The sequence below is a fragment of the Oncorhynchus mykiss genome, chromosome 10 (genome assembly GCF_057628025.1).
Source record: "Oncorhynchus mykiss isolate SJ-2025 chromosome 10, ASM5762802v1, whole genome shotgun sequence".
Classification (NCBI taxonomy): Eukaryota; Metazoa; Chordata; class Actinopteri; order Salmoniformes; family Salmonidae; genus Oncorhynchus; species Oncorhynchus mykiss.
Window position 1 is genome coordinate 21,246,581 of NC_143031.1, and position 19,616 is coordinate 21,266,196.

The following is a 19,616-nucleotide window of genomic DNA, read 5'->3' on the forward strand; positions in this document are numbered from 1 at the left end:
GCGTAAGGGATGGGCGAATATTCCATTTGATGCTAGGCTCCTCAATCTCCGTGGTCAGGCCAGCAGGCTGTTCAGTGAGCTAGGGATCGCTCTCGACATGGCGGTCCTCAGTGTTTTGCTCTTGGCAGTGCCCAGCCATTAGCCAGCTATAATTATCCAGCTTGTCGCTACCAAAACTTAACAAAACTAGAAAATACTAGCTAGACTAGTATTAGCTGTAGCTGTCTGCAAAAGTTAACTTTTTTTTCCCTCTGTGTGAGAAAAAAAACTGTCAATTTGACCCCGCCCTGGTTGGGATGCAATGACATTCCTAAACAAGGTAATGAAGGCGTACCTTATGAAATTGCATGGCTAGGTGCCCAATCAGAATGCATTGGATTTGAACTACTACATGTTACATTATTACATCCCCCCTCCTCAGATCTTGAGCGCTGACCCGGCATATAGCCTCTGGCAAGCCCGGCAGCGCTACACTGGCAAAACCAACCAATTTGTTATGTATATGGGGTAACAAAATTGCATGGGCACAAAAAAATTTTCCGCCTTTGCCACCCCGTAGAGCTGGCCCATGTAGTAGCCTACTCCGCATCGGATGCGCTTAGAAATATTGTATTGCATGCATTTACTCAAATGCTTGCAGTTAAACAACCAATAATACTGCGGGACTCTGATTGTTCAAGTTTGTTTATTCGTCATATACACATGATGTACATGGAGTACACAGTGCAATGAAATGCTCTCTTGCAGGCTCATCTCTCAACAATACAACAACAATAGAGAAAGTCAATGGGTAAAGAAGGGTAATAAAAATACAAAATATATATAAAATAAAACTCAATGAGATAAAATAGAATAATAATTTTAGCAAGAATGTCCCTGTCCCAGGTTGTAGTCCCCACATGTTTCAAGACAACCACCATCATACTCCTCTTTGGTAGTATGATGTGACATCTGGTATCTATGGTAACGTCTGATATGATCATTTGCCCTCTTACTTTCCCAGAACAACATCCCGGGAAGTGCCATGACCCGGCGGAACACATATGTCTGCACGGACCGCTCCAGCACCGACAGACACTCCCTGCTGCAGAATGGCAAGGAGAACAGGTGAAGGACATGAAGGGACAAGGGAAGGAGAGCGAGAGAGAGAGAGAGAGAGAGAGAGAGAGAGACTCCCAAATATATCCCCACTTGTCCCCTGATGATGATTAAGATTAAGAGATTAAGATTAAGATAAATTTATTGGTGAATTGAACACTAGGTCCAACCCGAAATTTGACTTCTGCTTTGAAAGGAGAAGTTTTAGTTTTTACAAGCAAATATATATTTTGTATGTAAAGTACCAGTCAAAAGTTTGGACACACCTACTCATTCAAATCTAAATAGATTTTAGATTTTAGATTCTTCAAGTATCCACCCTTTGCCTTGCATTTCTATTTGTATTTATTATGGATCCCCATTAGATGCTACCAAAGCAGCAGCTACTCTTCTTGGGGTCCAGCAAAATTAAGGCAGTTTATACCATTTTAAAACATTACAATACATTCACAGATTTCACAACACATTGTGTACCCTCAGGCCCCTACTCCACCACTACCACATACAGTGGGGAGAACAAGTATTTGATACACTGCCGATTTTGCAGGTTTTCCCTCTTACAAAGCATGTAGAGGTCTGTAATTTTTATCATAGGTACACTTCAACTGTGAGAGACGGAATCTAAAACATATATTTTTTTTTTTTGATTTTTAAGTAATTAATTTGCATTTTATTGCATGACATAAGTTACTGCCACTGTCTTAGGCGTTTCACAGTACTGACATTGCAATTTATTGCCCTAGAAACATCTGCAGTCCTCATGCCTCCTTGCAGCATGCCTAAGGCACGTTCACACAGATGAGCAGGGTCCCTGGGCATCTTTCTTTTGGTGTTTTTCAGAGTCAGTAGAAAGGCCTCTTTAGTGTCCTAAGACCTTAAACTCTCTGGGATATGTGGGACTGTAGCGTCCCACCTCAATAACAGCCAGTGAAAGTGCAGGGCGCCAAATTCAAAACAACAGAAATCCCATAATTAAAATTCCTCAAACATACAAGTATTTCACACCATTTTAAAGATAAACTTGTTGTAAATCCAGCCACAGTGTCCGATTTCAAAAAGTCTTCACGACGAAAGCACACCTAACGATTATGTCAGGTCAGTACCTAGTCACAGCAAAACACAGCCATTTTTCCAGCCAAAGAGAGGAGTCAGAAAAAGCAGAAATAGAGATAAAATGAATCACTAACCTTTGATGATCTTCATCAGATGACACTTATAGGACTTCATGTTACACAATACATGTATGTTTTGTTCGATAAAGTTCATATTTATATCCAAAAATCTCAGTTTACATTGGCGCGTTACGTTCAGTAGTTCCAAAACATCCGGTGATTTTGCAGAGAGCCACATCAATTTACAGAAATAATCATAATAAACATTGCTAAAAGATACAAGTGTTATGCATCGAATTTTAGATCCACTTCTCCTAAATGCAACCGCTGTGTCAGATTTCAAAAAAGCTTTACCGAAAAAGCACACCATGCAATAATCTGAGTACAGCGCTCAGACAACAAAACAAGCCATACAGATATCCGCCATGTTGTGGAGTCAACAGAAGTCAGAAATAACATTATAAATATTCACTTACCTTTGATGATCTTCATCAGAATGCACTCCCAGGAATCCCAGTTCCACAATAAATGTTTGATTTGTTCAATAAAGTCCATAATTTATGTCCAAATACCTCCTTTTTGTTCGCACGTTTAGTACACAATCCAAACTCACGGGGCAAGTCCAGGCGAAAGTTCAGACGAAGGTCATATTACAGTTCGTAGAAACATGTCAAACAAAGTATAGAATCAATCTTTAGGATATTTTTAACTTAAATCTTCAATAAGGTTTCAACCGGAGAATTCCTTTGTCTGTAGAAATGCGATGGAACGCAGGTCGCTCTCACGTGAGCACGCGTGATCAGCTCATGCCACTCTGGCAGACCCATGACTCATTCAGCTCTCATTCCCCCCTCCTTCACAGTAGAAGCATCAAACAAGGTTCTAAAGACTGTTGATATCTAGTGGAAGCCTTAGGAAGTGCAATGTGACCCCATAGACACTGTATATTTGATAGGCAATGACTTGAAAAACTACAAACCTCAGATTTCCCACTTCCTGGTTGGATTTTTTCTCAGGTTTTTGCCAGCCATATGAGTTCTGTTCTACTCACAGACATCATTCAAACAGTTTTAGAAACTTAAGAGTGTTTTCTGTCCAAATCTACTAATTATATGCATATTCTAGCTTTTAGGACTGAGTAGCAGGCAGTTTACTCTGGGCACCTTTTTATCCAAGCTACTCAATACTGCCCCCCAGTCCCAAAGAAGTGAATTGCCTACCGTCGATAAGAGTTTATGACCTCTTATACACTATATTAGACCCAGCCTTTGGAACTTTGGTTTTCCTAGATATGGCTATTATGTTGTGATCACTACATCTTATGGATTTGGATACTGCTTTAAAACAAATATCTGCAGCGTTTGTAAAGATGTGATCAATACATGTTGATGATTTAATTCCTGTGCTGTTTTTAACTACCCTGGTAGGTTGACTGACAACCTGATCCAGGTTGCAGGCACTGGTTACAGTTTGAAGTTTTTTCCTGAGTGGGCAGCTTGATGATAGCCAGTCAATGTTGAAATCACCCAGAAAATGTACTTCTCTGTTGATTTTACATACATAATCAAGCATTTCACACATATTATCCAGATACTGACTGTTAGCACTTGGTGGTCTATAACAGCTTCCCACAAGAATGGGCTTTAGGTGAGGCAGATGAACCTGTAGCCATATTACTTCAACAGTATTTAACATTAGATTTTTATCTAAGCTTTGCAGGAATGTGGTTCTGAATATAGACCGCAACACCGCCTCCGTTGGCATTTCTGTCTTTTCGAGTATCTTCTGTTTCCAGAAGGTGTCAAAGTTATCAATAAAAGTGACTCCAGCAGAGCTACAGTAGTATTGTAGCCATATGTGTAATGACAGCAGTCTGCTAAATCTTTCACACCCGCGGCTCAACAATGGTACTGGACCTGAAGTTATTGTCTGTTTTTTTGAGTCTTTTAATGCTAAAATCAGTTCTTTAAAATCAATTTTCAAATGTTCCGAGCTAGCCCTCCTGATGTCGTTTGACCCCAAATGGACTACGACAGTGTCAGCTCCCGGCATCTGTGGTAGAACAGTTGGAAGCAGCCTTGTTATGTCCTGTACTCTTGCTCCTGGAGAGCACAGGGTTTTTGCCTTCAGGACCGAGATATTTCTCACCATAGAGCTGCCTTTGATGACAGCTGGTGATGGTGAATGGGCCGGTCTCTCAGGCAGCCTCACAGTCTGGTGAGGCTGGGAGCTTTGAGGATCTGAACCAGAGGTAGAAGTCACCGGAGAGGGAGACAGAGCCGAGAATGAATATGCAGGTACCTCCGGATCCGATCTTGATTGGGAAGCCACCACAGACGAAGGCACCAGAACCTCTGGTTCCAGGGCGGCAAAGCTGTTTCTGGTCTGTGTCAGTTCCCGGCTCAACATCTCCATGAAGACCCCCGTTGCCACTTCCACGGCGAGTGACGTACCTCCATGGCTGGTTGGTTGGGTCGAGATCAGCTCTGTTCTCCAGGAAAGGGGGAGTCCCCTTCGGTGATGGAACCCTGCCTACACCGGCCAGTCGGCTGTGGGGAGCCGACACGGCAGTTCATCTTCCACCTGTCCAGAGCGGCAACCGGCTACTGGGGTGGAAGAAAAATAAATAGTAGGTGGGCATGGGTTCCCCATTAGCTTATGTAGGTTTTCTTCTTGCTTGCTAAGAGTAGTTACTTCGCTCCTGTAGTCCTCTGCAAGCAAGCAGTTGCTACATTGAAAGTCAACGTGGTCCACATTGTCCCAGAACAAAGCAGTGTAAACTCAGCTCCTGCAACCTTGGAAACTTTCAATAGCGGCCTCCATTTGAGCCGCCAAGCCAGCTAGGCTAGCTGGGCTTTCGCGTCTCTCCCCCTGTACGGAATCTGGCAGGATCCCGGGACAGATAGCAGCGCTCACAGCAATTTAGCCCAACAGAACCGCAGAATTCAAAATACAATTAAACTATATAAAAACACTGTCGGCTTTTAAATCGAGGTCTTTAGTTCAGGTTTCAGTTTCGGCGTTTGACAGCGTTCAGCAACAACAAACGTGCTTTAATGACTGCTTTGCACACTCTTGGCATTTTCTCAACTAGCTTCACCTGGAATGCTTTTCCAACAGTTTTGAATGAGTTCCCACATATGCTGAGCACTTGTTGGCTGCTTTTCCTTCACTCTGCTGTCCAACTCATCCCAAACAATTTAAAGTTGTTTGAGGTCAGGTGATTGTGGAGGCCAGGTCATCTGATGCAGCACTCCATCACTTTCCTTGGTCAAATAGCCCTTACACAACCTGGAGGTGTGTTGGGTCATTGTCCTGTTTGTTATTTGGTATTTTAATAGGATCCCCATTAGCTTCTCTTCTTGGGGTCCACACAAAACATGAAACATAATAAAGAATGACATAATACAGATCATCAACAGACAAGAACAGCTCAAAGACAGAACTACATCAATGTTTTAAAAAGGCACACGTAGCCTTCATATCAATGCATACACACAAACTATCTAGGTCAAATAGGGGAGAGGCGTTGCGCCGCGAGGTGTTGCTTTCTGTTTTTTGAAACCAGGTTTGCTGTTTATTTGAGCAATATGAAATGGAAGGAAGTTCCATGCAACTAGGACTCTATATAATACTATATGCTTTCTTGAATTTGTTCTGGATTTGGGGACTGTGAAAAGAACCCTGGTGGCATATCTGGTGGGATAAGTGTGAGTGTCAGAGCTGTGTGTATGTTGACTATGCAAACAATTTGGGATTTTCAACACATTAAGGTTTCTTATGAAAAGAAGTGATGCAGTTAGTCTCTTCTCAACTCTTAGCCAAGAGAGACTGGCATGCATAGTATTTATATCAGCCCTCTGATTACAATTAAGAGCAAAACGTGCCGCTCTATTTTGGGCCAGCTGTAACTTAACGAGGTCTTTCCTTACCACACTGGACCACACGACTGAACAATAATCAAGATTAGACAAAACTAGAGCCTGCAGAACTTGCTTTTTGGAGTGTGGTGTCAAAAAAGCAGAGCATCTCTTTATTACGGACAGACCCCTCCCCATCTTTACAACCATTAAATCTATATGTTTTGACCATGACAGTTTACAATCTAAAGTAACGGCAAGTAATTTAGTCTCCTCAACTTGTTCAACAGCCACACCATTCATTACCAGATTCAGCTGAGGTCTAGAACTTAAGGAATGATTTGTACCGAAAATAAATGATAGTCCCACCAAGCACAAACCATATGGGAATGCTGTGATAGCCATGCTGGGAAAGTGTACCTTGAATTCTAAATAAATCACAGACAGTGTCACCAGCAAAGCACCATCACACCACCTCCTCCATGCTTCACGGTGGGAACTACACATGCGGCGATCATCTGTTCACCTACTCTGCGTCTCATAAAGACACAGTGGTTGGATCCAAAAATCTCAGTTTTGGACTAATCAGACCAAAGGACATATTTCCACCGGTCAAATGTCCATTGCTCGTGTTTCTTGGCCCAAGCAAGTCTCTTCTTCTTGTTTGTGTCCTTTAGAAGTGGTCTCTTTGCAGCAAATTGACCATGAAGGCCTGATTCACGCAGTCTCTTCTGAACAGTTGATGTTGAGATGTGTCTATTACTTGAACTCTGTGAAGCTTTTATTTGGGCTGCAATTTCTGAGGCTGGTAACTCTAATGAACGTATCCTCTGCAGCAGAGGTAACTCTGGGTCTTCCTTGCCTGTGGCTGTTCTCATAAGAGACAGTTTCATCATAATGCTTGATGGTTTTTACGACTGCATTTGAAGTAACTTTCTTGAAATTTTCCGCATTGACTGACCTTCATGACTTAAAGTAATGATGGACTGTCGTTTCTCTTAGCTTATTTTAGCTGTTCTTGCCAAAATATGGACTTGGTCTTTTACCAAATAGGGCTATCTTCTGTATACCACCCCTACCTTGTCACAACACATCTGACTGGCTCAAACGCATTAAGAAGGAAATCAATTTCACAAATATACTTTAAGCAAGGCACACCTGTTAATTGCAATGCTTTCCAGGTGACTACCTCATGAAGCTGGTTGAGAGAATGCCAAGAGTCTGCAAAGCTGTCAAGGCTTTTGAAGAATCTCAAAATTAAAACATATTTGTTTTAACACTTTTTTTGTTACTACATGATTCCATATGTGTTATTTCATAGTTTAGATGTCTTCACTATTATTCTACAATGTAGAAAATAGTAAAATATAAAGATAGACCCTTGAATGAGTAAGTGTGTCCAAACTTTTGACTGGTACCGTAAATTGTATGTTATAGAAGTGTCCAGACACCTTTTGTGATTTCACTTGTTTTTTTAGACATTTTCCCCAAACAGCAAATCACTTCCTCATCCTAGTGTGTGGGCGCTTCCTCATTCTCATTGTGTAGTATGGGAGCCCCGAAAAAACATTAACAAAGGCTCCAAAAACACCCCAATACTAATTTTTAGAAACTTCTAAGCTCTCAGAATAGGGAAGCAGGTCTTTTTTGTTGTACACATGAAATTGTGTAATTCTTAATTTTATCCGCAACATTATATTCCATTTTGTTGCGACTCGAGCAAAACCTTTACAATCATTCTACAGGTAACTGCTAAAATAAAGGAAACACTTGAGTAAATGTGGTATACAATGTCTTCACAAATGTGGGACCAGCACCGTTGTAACTACCAGCGCTGTTGCTAACTAGCATAGCTGGTACCATTTGTTGCAAAGAGTAATGGGATATTAGAATCACGTTGTCTTAACCTTTGCCTTCTTCAACCTCCCTTCCACACAGGAAATTCCAGACACTTGTAGAATCTATGCCAAGGCACATTATTAAGACTCTTTATGTTGGGGTTTCCTTTATTTTGTAGTTTACCTTTAGCAGCGGGCTACATGGAGAATAGAACAGCTGGATAGCGGAAATGGCTTGAGTCGCACAAAAGGGAATATGTTGCGGATAAGTTCGGAATGACACAATTTCATGAGTACAACATCTAAAGAACTGCATTGCTATACTGAGAGCTTTTCTGTATCTAAAAATAACTATTTGGGTGTTTTTGGATCCTTTGTTCATGTTTTTTAAGGGCCCCATACTACACAAGGAGGATGACTGTCACGATTGTCGTAATAACATTAGGACCAAAGTGCAGAAATGGGTTCCACATGTTTATTGAATGAAACTCACAAAAACAATAAAGAACGAACGAACACAACGTGAAGTAAATGAAGTGCTCACAGGCACAGACACATAAACAAGATCCCACAAAACACAGTGGGAAAATGGCTGCCTAAATATGATCCCCAATCAGAGACAACGAAAAATAGCTGCCTCTGATTGGGAACCATACCTGGCCAACATAGAAATAAACAACCTAGATTACCCACCCTAGTCACACCCCGACCTAACCAAAATAGAGAATAACAAGGCTCTCTATGGTCAGGACGTGACAATGATGAAGAGTCCACTGGGCACACATGGGTTAAATTTCAATGAAATTATGTTGAACCAACATAGAATAGAGGTTGAGTCTACATCTGTGCCCAGTGGGAGATTTTCTGTTTGGGGTAAGTTTCTCAAAAACAAGTGAAATCACAGAATAGGTGTCTGGACCCATCTATAACATTTCATTTACATAATTTTTTTTAGATTTGATTGTTAAAAGCAAAACTTCTCCTTTAACCCAACTCATACAAAAGACACACACACATACAGGCTTTTGGAGATGTGCAGGGGGCTGCCAGACTGAGTGCCCGGGGAGCTGTTGTTGTGGGGGGTTGAGTGCCTTGCTGAAGGGGACAACGGCAGGCAATGGCATCTAGGATTTGATACCAGCAATTCTCCGGTTGGTTGCCAGATCACTTCCCATTTCCTGCCAGGTCACTTCCGACAGATTTTTCCTGTTGGACCTGGGATTTGAACTGGCAACCCTCTGGCTGCTGGATCACCTCTCTAACTGCTAGGCTACCTGGCACCCCGTCTCTAGTGTTGTTTTTTGTCAACCATGTTATTGTGAAGCCGAAAACAAGTTTCCACTTAGTGTGGACAGTAACATTTGTCTAATTCTAATTGTCTCTCTGCTCCAGCTCCCTGTCCCACCGCCTGCCCCCCACATCCCCCTCCACCCTGAGCATCTCTGGGGCCGGGGCCTCCTCCTCCTCTAGCGAGCGCTGCCGTCTGACACGGGGCTCCACCATTCGAAGCACCTTCCACGGGGGCCAGCTGAGAGACCGGGGCCCGCCCGTCTACTCGGCCCCGCCCACCTCCCCCACTCTGTCCCACCATGATGCAAGTCCCCTGCCGCACGCCCGCAGCCGTGCCACCTCCAACCTCTTCACCAAGCTCACCTCCAAACTCACACGCAGGTAAGCGGTCACCTCTGTAACGGTCACCTCTATAACGGTCACCTCTGTGACAGTCACCTCCGTAACAGTCACCTCCGTAACAGTCACCTCCATAACACTCGCCTCCAAATGCAGGGGACAATCACCTTAGTGAATTGTAGTAGTCTCCTCCGTAACACCTGCCCCCATACTCATGCGCAGGTAATCGTTTACCTCCGCAACACTCACCTCAGTAACGTTTGCCTCCAAATGCAGGGTACAATCACCTTAGTGAATAATAGTAGTCACCTCCGTAACACCTGCCTCCAAACTCACAAGCAGGTAGTTGTGGACCAGGGTTGTGTTTATAAGGGGAAACAGGGGAGGTAGGCACACTAACTGAATTTGTTACACAAAGTTACAGACCACAGCCCTGGGCCCTGACATTGGAAACGGAGCTTACCCAGCTATCCCTGGAATCAGCTATAATATACAGTATAATCACATATATGTAATGTAATGAAACATATGCTTCCTCCATGCCAATCAGCTACAGCTGCGCTGTTATCCACCATTCCTTTGGCCATGATTCAATTATTTTCTCTTTCTCCCCTTCCTCTCCTATTTCTTTTTCTATCTCTCTCTCTGTTGCTCTTCCTCTCCTTATATCAGGGTCAATCTAGAACCCTCTAAGCGCCAGGGCTCAAACAAATCAGTCTCGGGTTGTACCCTTCCCCAGGGATCAAAAACAGTTAGTAAGTTCCCATGTCTCTAGCTTCTCTCTGTCGGCCTGCTTGCCTGCCTGCCTGCCTTCTGGACATACTAACGGTGTGTGTGTGTGTGTGTGTGTGTGTGTGTGTGTGTGTGTGTGTGTGTGTGTGTGTGTGACTGCATTCCTGTTTACTTACAGTACCAGTCAAAAGTTTGGACACACCTACTCAAAACTATGTAATAACACATATTGAATCATGTTGTAACCAAAAAAGTCCAAATATAAACAAATCAAAATATGTTAGATTCCTCAAAGTAGCCACCCTTTGCCTTGATGACAGCTTTGCACACTCTTGGCATTCTGTCAACCAGGTTCATGAGGAAAGCTTTTCCAACAGTCTTGAAGGAGTTCCCACATATGCTTAGCACTTGTTGGCTGCGTTCCCTTCAATCTGCGGTCGAATCCATCCCAAACCATCTCAATTGGGTTGAGGTCGGGTGATTGTGTAGGCCAGGTCATCTGATGCAGCACTCCATCACTCTGCTTCTTGGTCAAATATCCCTTACACAGCCTGGAGGTGTGTTGGGTCATTGTTCTGTTGAAAAACAAATGTTAGTCCCATTAAGCGCAAAACAGATGGGATGGTGTATCGCTGCAGTATGCTGTGGTAGCCATGCTGGTTAAGTGTGCCTTGAATTCAAAATAAATCACAGACAGTGTTACCAGCAAAGCACCCCACACCATCACACCTCCTCCTCAAAGCTTCACAGTGGGAACCACACTTAGGGAGATATTCCGTTCACCTACTCTGCGTCTCACAAAGACACGGTGGTTGGAACCAAAAATCAGAACAAAGGACAGATTTCCACCGATCTAATGTCCATTGCTCGTGTTTCTTGGCCAAAGCAAGTCTCTTCTTCTTATGGTGTCCTTTAGTAATAGTTTCTTTGCAGCAATTCGACCATGATGGCCTGATTCACACAGTCTCCTCTGAACAGTTGATGTTGAGATGTGTCTGTTACTTGAACTCTGTGGAGCATTCATTTGGGCTGCAATCTGAGGTGCAGTTAACTCTAATGAACTTATCCTCTGCAGCAGAGGTAACTCTGGGTCATCTTTTCCTGTGGTAATCCTCATGATAGCGCTTTTGCGACTGCACTTGAAGAAACTTTCAAAGTTCTTGAAATTTTCCGAATTGGCTGTAATGATGGACTGTCATTTGTCTTTGTTTATTTGAGCTGTTCTTGTATTACCAAATAGGGCTATCTTCTGTATACCACCCCTACCTTGTCACAACACCCTTACCTATACCACCCCTACCTTGTTAACTTTTAACAAGGCACACCTGTTAATTGAAATGTATTCCAGGTGATTACCTCATGAAGCTGGTTGAGAGAATGCCAAGAGTGTGCAAAGCTGTCATCAGGCAAAGCGTGGCTACTTTGAAGAATCTCAAATATAAAATATATTTTGATTTGGTTTAGACTTTTTTGGTTACTACATTAATCCATTTGTGTTATTTCATAGTTTTGATGTCTTCACTATTATTCTACAATGTAGAAAATAGTCAAATGTGTCCAAACTTTTGACTGGTACTGTACCTATCTGTTTACCTTTCTGTTACATACCTTTGTTTCTGTCTGTACATACTTGTCTGTCTGTCTATGTCTTACTGACCTGTCTGTCTGTATGACTTCCTTTCTCTAACTTCCCATGTGCCTAGTACTTACCTGTCTGTATGCCTGTCTGTCGGTCTGTCTGTCTGTCTATATGCCTGTCTATATGCCTGTCTACATGCCTGTCTACATGCCTGTCTGTATACCTGTCTGTATACCCGTCTGTATGCCTGTCTGTATGCCTATCTGTATGCCTGTCTGTATGCCTATCGGTATGCCTGTCTGTATGTCCGTCTGTATGTATGCCTTACCTGTCTGTCTGCATGTCTGTCTGTAGGCCTGTCTGTCTCTACGCCATACCTGTCTGTATGCCTGTCTGCCTTACCTGTCTGTCTGTAGGCCTGTCTGTTTGTATCTGTCTGTCTGTATGCATGCCTGTTTGTCTGTCTATCTGCATGACAGTGTGTCTACCTACTTGTCTTTATTCTATAGCTCTCTCACACTGCTTTTTGGTTAATTCCTTTGGCACTTTACTTGAAACCTGCATCATAAGGGCTACATAACACTGTCATAACAATGACTTAACGTGACACAAACAATTAATTAGCTATGGCAGTTTTGCTAGACAATTGGCTGATAAACAGTAAACATGGTCTTAGTTGTCATAAACTGACACCTATGATATATGTTATGAAAGTGTTATTTATCATTTTGTTATACGGAAGGGCTTGCGTTAAAATAATGATTTGTTCCAGGGGCACCATCCTAGTGCATAAGGTCTTCCTGTGACTCCATCTACCTTGTTTTATTTTGAATGACAGTTGATTCCTGGACATGCGGACTGTCTTTGTTGTGTGGTGGAATTGATAGTGACGTACAGTTGGTGTCACAGAATGCACCAACATTTACGCTGCTGTGGATTCTCCCACCTCCCCCTAAAAGACGTGGAGTACAATCATATCAGTACAGATTCACTGTTGCCACCGAACAAACACAATATGAGAAGCATGGGGTTGTTTTTTATTTTGTTATATTGATACAGCCTTATTAGTTGACTCTGTTGTGCGAGTCAGGGCCTCTGATACGGGGTAATATTGCAGCAATATCACTCCATACTCTGACCCCGTATTCATGGGTTGCATTTACGTCACCCAGTCGTGTCACACCATCTGAACGGCGGCTCACTAATGTTTTACGAACTTCTTTTTATAACTAAACCAAGATACTAAACCTGTCGTTTCCAATGGGAGCAAATTAAGCATAGTGGGCAGAACAAGCAAGGAGGTGGGCAGAGCCAAGCACGAGCTAGCGAGGTCCTATTGGCACGTTCTAGCATGTGTTTGCATATTTCCGTTAGGAAATGCCTACTCTGTGAACTGCGTGTGTGCAGTAACTCAATTCGCCATTGCTCTCCTTCTAAACAACAACACATTTTACCACTTTGGCAAAGGTTAAAGTCTACAAGACTTAGTCAACTCTGTTCGTAACAGATTATTGTTTTGTGAAAAGCAAACTGTATTCAGATCAAATGTTTAATCGCTGAGAAAACTAGCGTGTCAGACCAGTTCCATCTGGCTCCATATTCATTCACTGCCGGCCACTGGTGCTTCCTCTCCTCACCATATTTGGTGGGGAGTGGAACTTCAAACCGGATGATTCAGATTTATACATCTGGTGAAACATATGGCTCCTTGTTCTATCTGTGGTTATACTGCATCTAAAGTTAATCTGACGACATCACAATGATGACAAAAGGTTTTCCTACTCATTATTTGTCTCCTTTAGAAATTACATTGAGGGCCTCCCAGGTGGCGCAGTGGTCTAGGGCACTGCACCGCACTGCCACCGCACTGCCACCAGAGACTCTGGGTTCGCGCCAAGGCAGCCGGCCGCGACTGGGAGGTCCGTGGGGCGACGCATAATTGGCCTAGCATCGTCCGGGTTAGGGAGGGATATCTTTGTCTCATCACGCACCAGCGACTCCTGTGGCGGGCCGAACGCAATGCACGCTAACCAAGGTCGCCAGGTGCACAGTGTTTCCTCCTACACATTGGTGCGGATGGCTTCCGGGTTGGATGTGCAGAAGCAGTGGTTGGGTTGTGTCTCGGAGGACGCATGACTTTCGACCTTTGTCTCTCCTGAGCCTGTACGGGAGTTGTAGCGATGAGACAAGATAGTAGTAATAATTGTAGTAATAATAGTAGTAATAATTGGATACCATGAAATTGGGGAGAAAAATAGGGTAAAATGTCAAAAGAAAAAAAAGAAAAGAAATGACATCGTATTTCCAAGCCACTAAATCCACGAAATCTTCATCAACAGCGCCAATTGACAATGCATTGAGTAAAACATTGACTCAGGAGTCAATAGATCTTACATAATAATATTGTGAGGAAACATGCATGAACACCTGGAGGTTTTTGTTGCTGTTGTTGTTTGCTTGTCCTCACTCTGATTTATGTTCCTTTCTTTTTGAATGGCTTCACTGTATTGTGGATGGATGATGACTGTGTACTTGGTGGACATGGAACTGCATCTCCCATAAATCAGCTCTCCGATTCCCCCTTTAACTGTGTGTGTGTGTGTGTGTGTCTGTTCTCTACGCAGGGTCACAAATGAACCTGAGGGAATCTGCCGATCTGCGGTCACAAGGTCAGTATATGTCACAAGGTCAGTATATCCGGCAACCCTTCGTCAACCCATCTAGAACTCAAGTTTCAGACAGTAAACTTGCACACCTTAACTGGACATTAAAGTTTAGATTCAACAACCCGTCACAAGTTTTTCTACTTACCCACATTTACTACCCCTTTCTCTCTAACAGCTGTTCTCTCCTCCTTTTTCCTCCACTCTTCCACACCTCTGTCCTTTCTCCTACTTCTCTGTCCCTTACTGGCCTCCAGTCGCCATTTACCTGGGCATCAAAAAGCGTCCGAGCCCCGGGCCGTCGGACGTGGCTGGGATCTGAGGGGACCTGGGGGGCGGCGGGACCCGGCGGAGGTGGTGCTGGCTCTGCGGGAGGCGGCACGGGGTTGCGGCTGCCAGGTCCACCATGCCGGCCCCTTTCTGCTCTCCTGCACCCACGGGGCGGCCGGTGGTCAAGTGGCCTTTGAGGCCGAGGTGTGCCACCTCTCCACAGGGGGCAGCGCCGCCAACAATGAGTCTTCCAACGGGGTGCGCTACACGCGACTCTGGGGGGCACCGCTTGCTTTCCGGGACATCGCCACGCAAATCTCAAAGGACCTCGAACTCTGAATATAATGGGGGTTGAGAAGGATGGAAAGTGAAATAGATAAAGGGACTTGGGGCTGCAGATAAATACATTTCCTCCTGTCTCTTACGTGGCTAAAGACCTACCCCCCTCCACACCAGTCTCAACCTAACCACCCAAACCCCCCACGCCACACAGACTCAAGCATCTCCTCCCCCAACTTCATCCACTGGATCCGGACCAGAGAGATATCCAGCTTCATATTTTTTATCGTTAACTCTAGCCAGAATGACTATTACTTTTATGATTGGTATCATTGTGGTTTTTAACCATCACCACCTCCGAACCGACACTATCGAAAACATTCTCGAAAACATTTCTTGTGTCTCGCCGTCTTTGATTGTCTTCTGCGTGTCACTGTATGTGTTTTTGGTCATTCTTCTCCCATTTGAACATTAATATGGATAAAGTGATTATCCAAGGACTTGTCGCCAGTGGACAACATGCACAAATAGGGAGACAGTTGCTCTGTCTTTCATTGTGTGCATGGTATGGGCGGGATTGAATTATTGGCAATGACAGAGGAGTTGACAGACACTTTGAACCAGCCAATGGTGACCTTCACATCCATTTTCCGCTTACAATATCATCAACAGAATAAAGTAGCAGATGGGGATGTTTTCTCGGACACACCATGAATCTTTCTCAGTAAGTCTTATAGCACATGACACATATAAACTGGACAGATATAGGTTTCAGTTTTGTAGTATTGTACAACCCACACCGTAATAAGCTGTTTTGTTAATGTATAAGATCAGGTAGTATACACTTTGGTACACATCATGCTCCATTAGCGGCAATATGAAAACCTAATCTATGTAGATCAAAACTGTGGTTCATAGTGCTATTTTTTCACCTTCATACCTCTTTAGCTACCTGTACATTTGGTTTCCTGCACACACCCTTCCAAAGTAATTCCATTGGCACATTCCTTTTCCTGAGAAACTATTTTAACCCTCTGATTGGCTGGGATCAATGTCTGTGTTGGAACTGGTCATTACCAATAATCATATCAAGCTGTTTTTAAGCATTTCATCCCATACTTCTCACGATATGATCTATCCCTTTTACCTTTCTTCAGCAAAGTTGAATTCAAGTAATGAAAGAGTTACACAGTTCCTCTGCATAAAATAGCCTAACTCAATGTATTATGGCTGAAAGGGTGGCTGGAAAGGAAGCAAATCCAACCGCGGTTCACTGCAGAACATTGCGCCCTTGAATGCCACATGGCTTTGCCAAAATGAAAAGCTGTCAGACATACTAGTGAACCAAATTTGTAACAGACAATGTTTGAAGTACATGATTATTTAAGTATTTGAAATATTTTATTTCTGTGTATTTGAGTAAGTTGTATATGTATATATGTATATATGAATGTGTATATGTGTATATATGTATATATATATATATATATATATATATATATATATATATATATATATATATATATATATATACATATATACATATATGTATATATATATATATATATATATATAGATATAGATATATAAATGTCATATTGCGTTCAGTGCAATGCGATGCAATGCAATTTCGTTTGATTTCTATTCCGTGCCATGCCGATTTATCTTCAGCCATCTCACTACATTGAAGGTGAACATCAAAATCTGTTTTTTTCTGAGGCAACTGAAACCACCCAATCCCATTTCCACTGTTACACACACTGGTGCCTCTACTCTGACACCCTTCAACATTTTGACATTGGTGAACTTCAGATCAAACTGGTTTTGTCTACTGCTGATGACTATCCCACATGACAAAATGCTACAGTTTACTATATAATACTATAGTACTTACTATAGAATTATGTAGTTAACTGTAGTATACTGTAGAATACTATACTCCACACTGTAGTATCCCTCGATCATGTGTAGCACTTACTATATAATTTTGTAGTATACTGTAGAATGCTATACTACACACTGTAGTATCCCTCGATCGTGTAGTTCTTACTATATAATCTTGTAGTATATTGTAGAATACAATACTCCACACTGTAGTATCCCTCGATCGTGTGTAGTACTTACTTTAGAATATTGCAGTGTTCTGTAGAATGCTATACTCCATACTGTAGTATCCCTCGATCGTGTAGTGCTTACTATAGAATTTTGTAGAATACTTAACTCCACATTGTAGTATCCATTGATCATGTGTAGTACTATAGCATGTTGTAGTATTCTGTAGAATACTATAGTAAATACTACAGTAATTTCCTCAAAAATACTACAGTACCCGCAAAAAACACTACAGTGTTCTAACTATAGTAATTCTACAATATTCATTTGCATATACCTCACCCATTCCCATACCCCGTACCCCAATTTGTGCCACCCATGAATGAGAAACCTACATGCCAAGTATAGACCATATATTGTGTTCCCTACAGGTTATGGAAAAGAGCAGAAGCTCTAAAGTATCCGTTCAGACTCCATTCCTACCTACCTACAGGTTATAGTAGCCTAGCAGTTAGAGCGCTGGGCCAGTAATCGAAAAGTTGCTGGTTTGAATGCATGAGCTGACAAAGTGAAAAATCTGTGCAATGTGCCCTTGAGCAAGGTACTTAACCCTAATTTTCTAAAGGGGTGCCATACTACTATGGCTGACCCTGTAAAACAACACATTTCACTGCACCTATCCGGTATATGTAACAATAGTAAACTCTATAGTAAACTGTAAATCATGTCTGCAAAAACACTACAGTATATACTACAGTACACTACAGTCATGTCTGCAAAAACACTACAGTATATACTACAGTACACTACAGTCATGTCTGCAAAAACACTACAGTTGAATACTATAGTAAAGTCTGCAAAACGCTACAGTGAATACTATAGTATATAAATATAGTAATACTACAGTATTTTTACCATAGTATATTAATGTATTTTTTCATGTGGGGTCGGCTACTGTGGGTTGTAGGGGAAGTGCATAGACACGCAGAGGAGTCATTTAGAGAGACAGAGAGAGACATAAAGACAATGTGACTGGGATGCTGTGTTTTCCCTGTTGCTCCTCTTACAGGATGCCTACATACAGTAAAAGTACAATGTTGGAAAATAAGAACCTCAAAAAGGCTTCCTCACCCTCCTCCTGATTAGAATGAAGGATGTACTGTGATGTTCATGTAGGCTACAGGGACCAAGATGTCTGCCTGGTTATTTACTGTTAACGCTCTCGGTCTCAGTTTTGGCTTTTTGCTCGTGGTGACTTAACCAGTCAGACTAACGTGATCATGTAGGGTTTGATCTTCATCACAAGTGTTTTTGCTGTCTGTATGTCAGTTTGTTTTTGCAATCCTCCTCCTGTCGTTTATTTTTTCAAAAACACTCACAACTGTCATCTGCTTCACAGACACGTTGTTGAATCATCTCTTCTGAATCTCCTTGTGCTGTTTTGTCTGCCCCATGACAGGATCCCCTATATAGGAGAACAATACTAGTCCACTACATTTCACCGCCCTTTACAGTACAGACAGACACACTTATTGACCTGAAGAGGGTCAGTCCTATGTCCTATAACATTGTGGTGTATATTAGCATTAGGTAATATAGACCTCAATGCACTTTGCTTTGACTTGAATCAGCTCCTTCCAGTGGACCCTAGGGCCATGCCCATAATGAGCCACTGGATGGCGCCAATGTCTTAAATGTGAACACTTCAATTTGTGGATATTTGCACAGGTACTTTTATTTATTTTTTAGATGAATATCGTAATAAAAAAAACTGGATTCATATCAGCCAGTTAATGGCTGAATATAAAATATATGAATATAGTATATATCTTAGCGGTCAAGGTTTATTTATAGCTAGAACAAGGGAAGTGCTTCTAGTTTTAAGCAGTTTCTGTCAATGACAATAGGGAACAATACCAACTTGCAATCCTGCATGACTTCAGAGTTTGGGTTTTGGTGGTAAAAAATGGAATGATTCACACCCATAGGTGGATGCTTTATGAAATAAAGATGCAGTCAGTGTTTCGACATGATTATGGACACAGAGAAACTGTACTGGGTATTGTCCCTGCTCTCCCCCCCCCCCCCCCATCACAAGTACAGATGGCAGATTTGGGGTAAATTCCAATGATTTGACTCCTATTACTTACAGGGAAATTGATTCACTTGATATTCCGAAATGTAATTCACAAATCTCTGAATTTCTCTACTGTATAACAAAATGTAAAATAACATACTTTTTTTTTTCATTCCAATGTGTTGTTACAAATTCTGCAATTTTACAAATGTTTTAAATTGAGACCATCTCTGATGGTCAGGCACATCTGGGGTTGGGTTGCGTTCAAGCCATAGAAACGTCCATTTAAGTTTTTAAGGAATGAAAGGGAAGCATCTGGTTGAACATATCCACAGTGGTTGCTAAGGTGAAGGAAAAAAATGTTTCCAGGTGGAATACAAACCTATGAAATGCATTTAGAAAAAGATAGTACAATGTGTGCTGGTAT

General features: G+C 42.2%; 1 protein-coding gene across 13 annotated transcripts in view; it reads left to right on the top strand.

Annotated features, from left to right (window-relative positions):
• mark4a (MAP/microtubule affinity-regulating kinase 4a) overlaps positions 1–16,506 on the top strand; it is a 52,637-nt gene extending 36,131 nt beyond the window's left edge. For 2 of the 13 annotated variants that reach the window (XM_090186124.1, XM_090186125.1), the window contains exons 14-18: positions 1,004–1,107; positions 9,301–9,579; positions 10,210–10,296; positions 14,473–14,517; positions 14,769–16,506. In XM_090186124.1, the coding sequence (XP_090042250.1) occupies positions 1,004–1,107; positions 9,301–9,579; positions 10,210–10,296; positions 14,473–14,517; positions 14,769–15,120 (867 nt within the window). In that variant the 3' untranslated portion in view covers positions 15,121–16,506. Of the gene's footprint in view, positions 1–1,003; positions 1,108–9,300; positions 9,580–10,209; positions 10,297–14,472 lie in introns of all 13 variants that reach the window. The other 11 variants (XM_036989883.2, XM_036989884.2, XM_036989879.2 and 8 more) reach the window with 7 other exon arrangements.
• Positions 16,507–19,616: the final 3,110 nt, after the last annotated feature.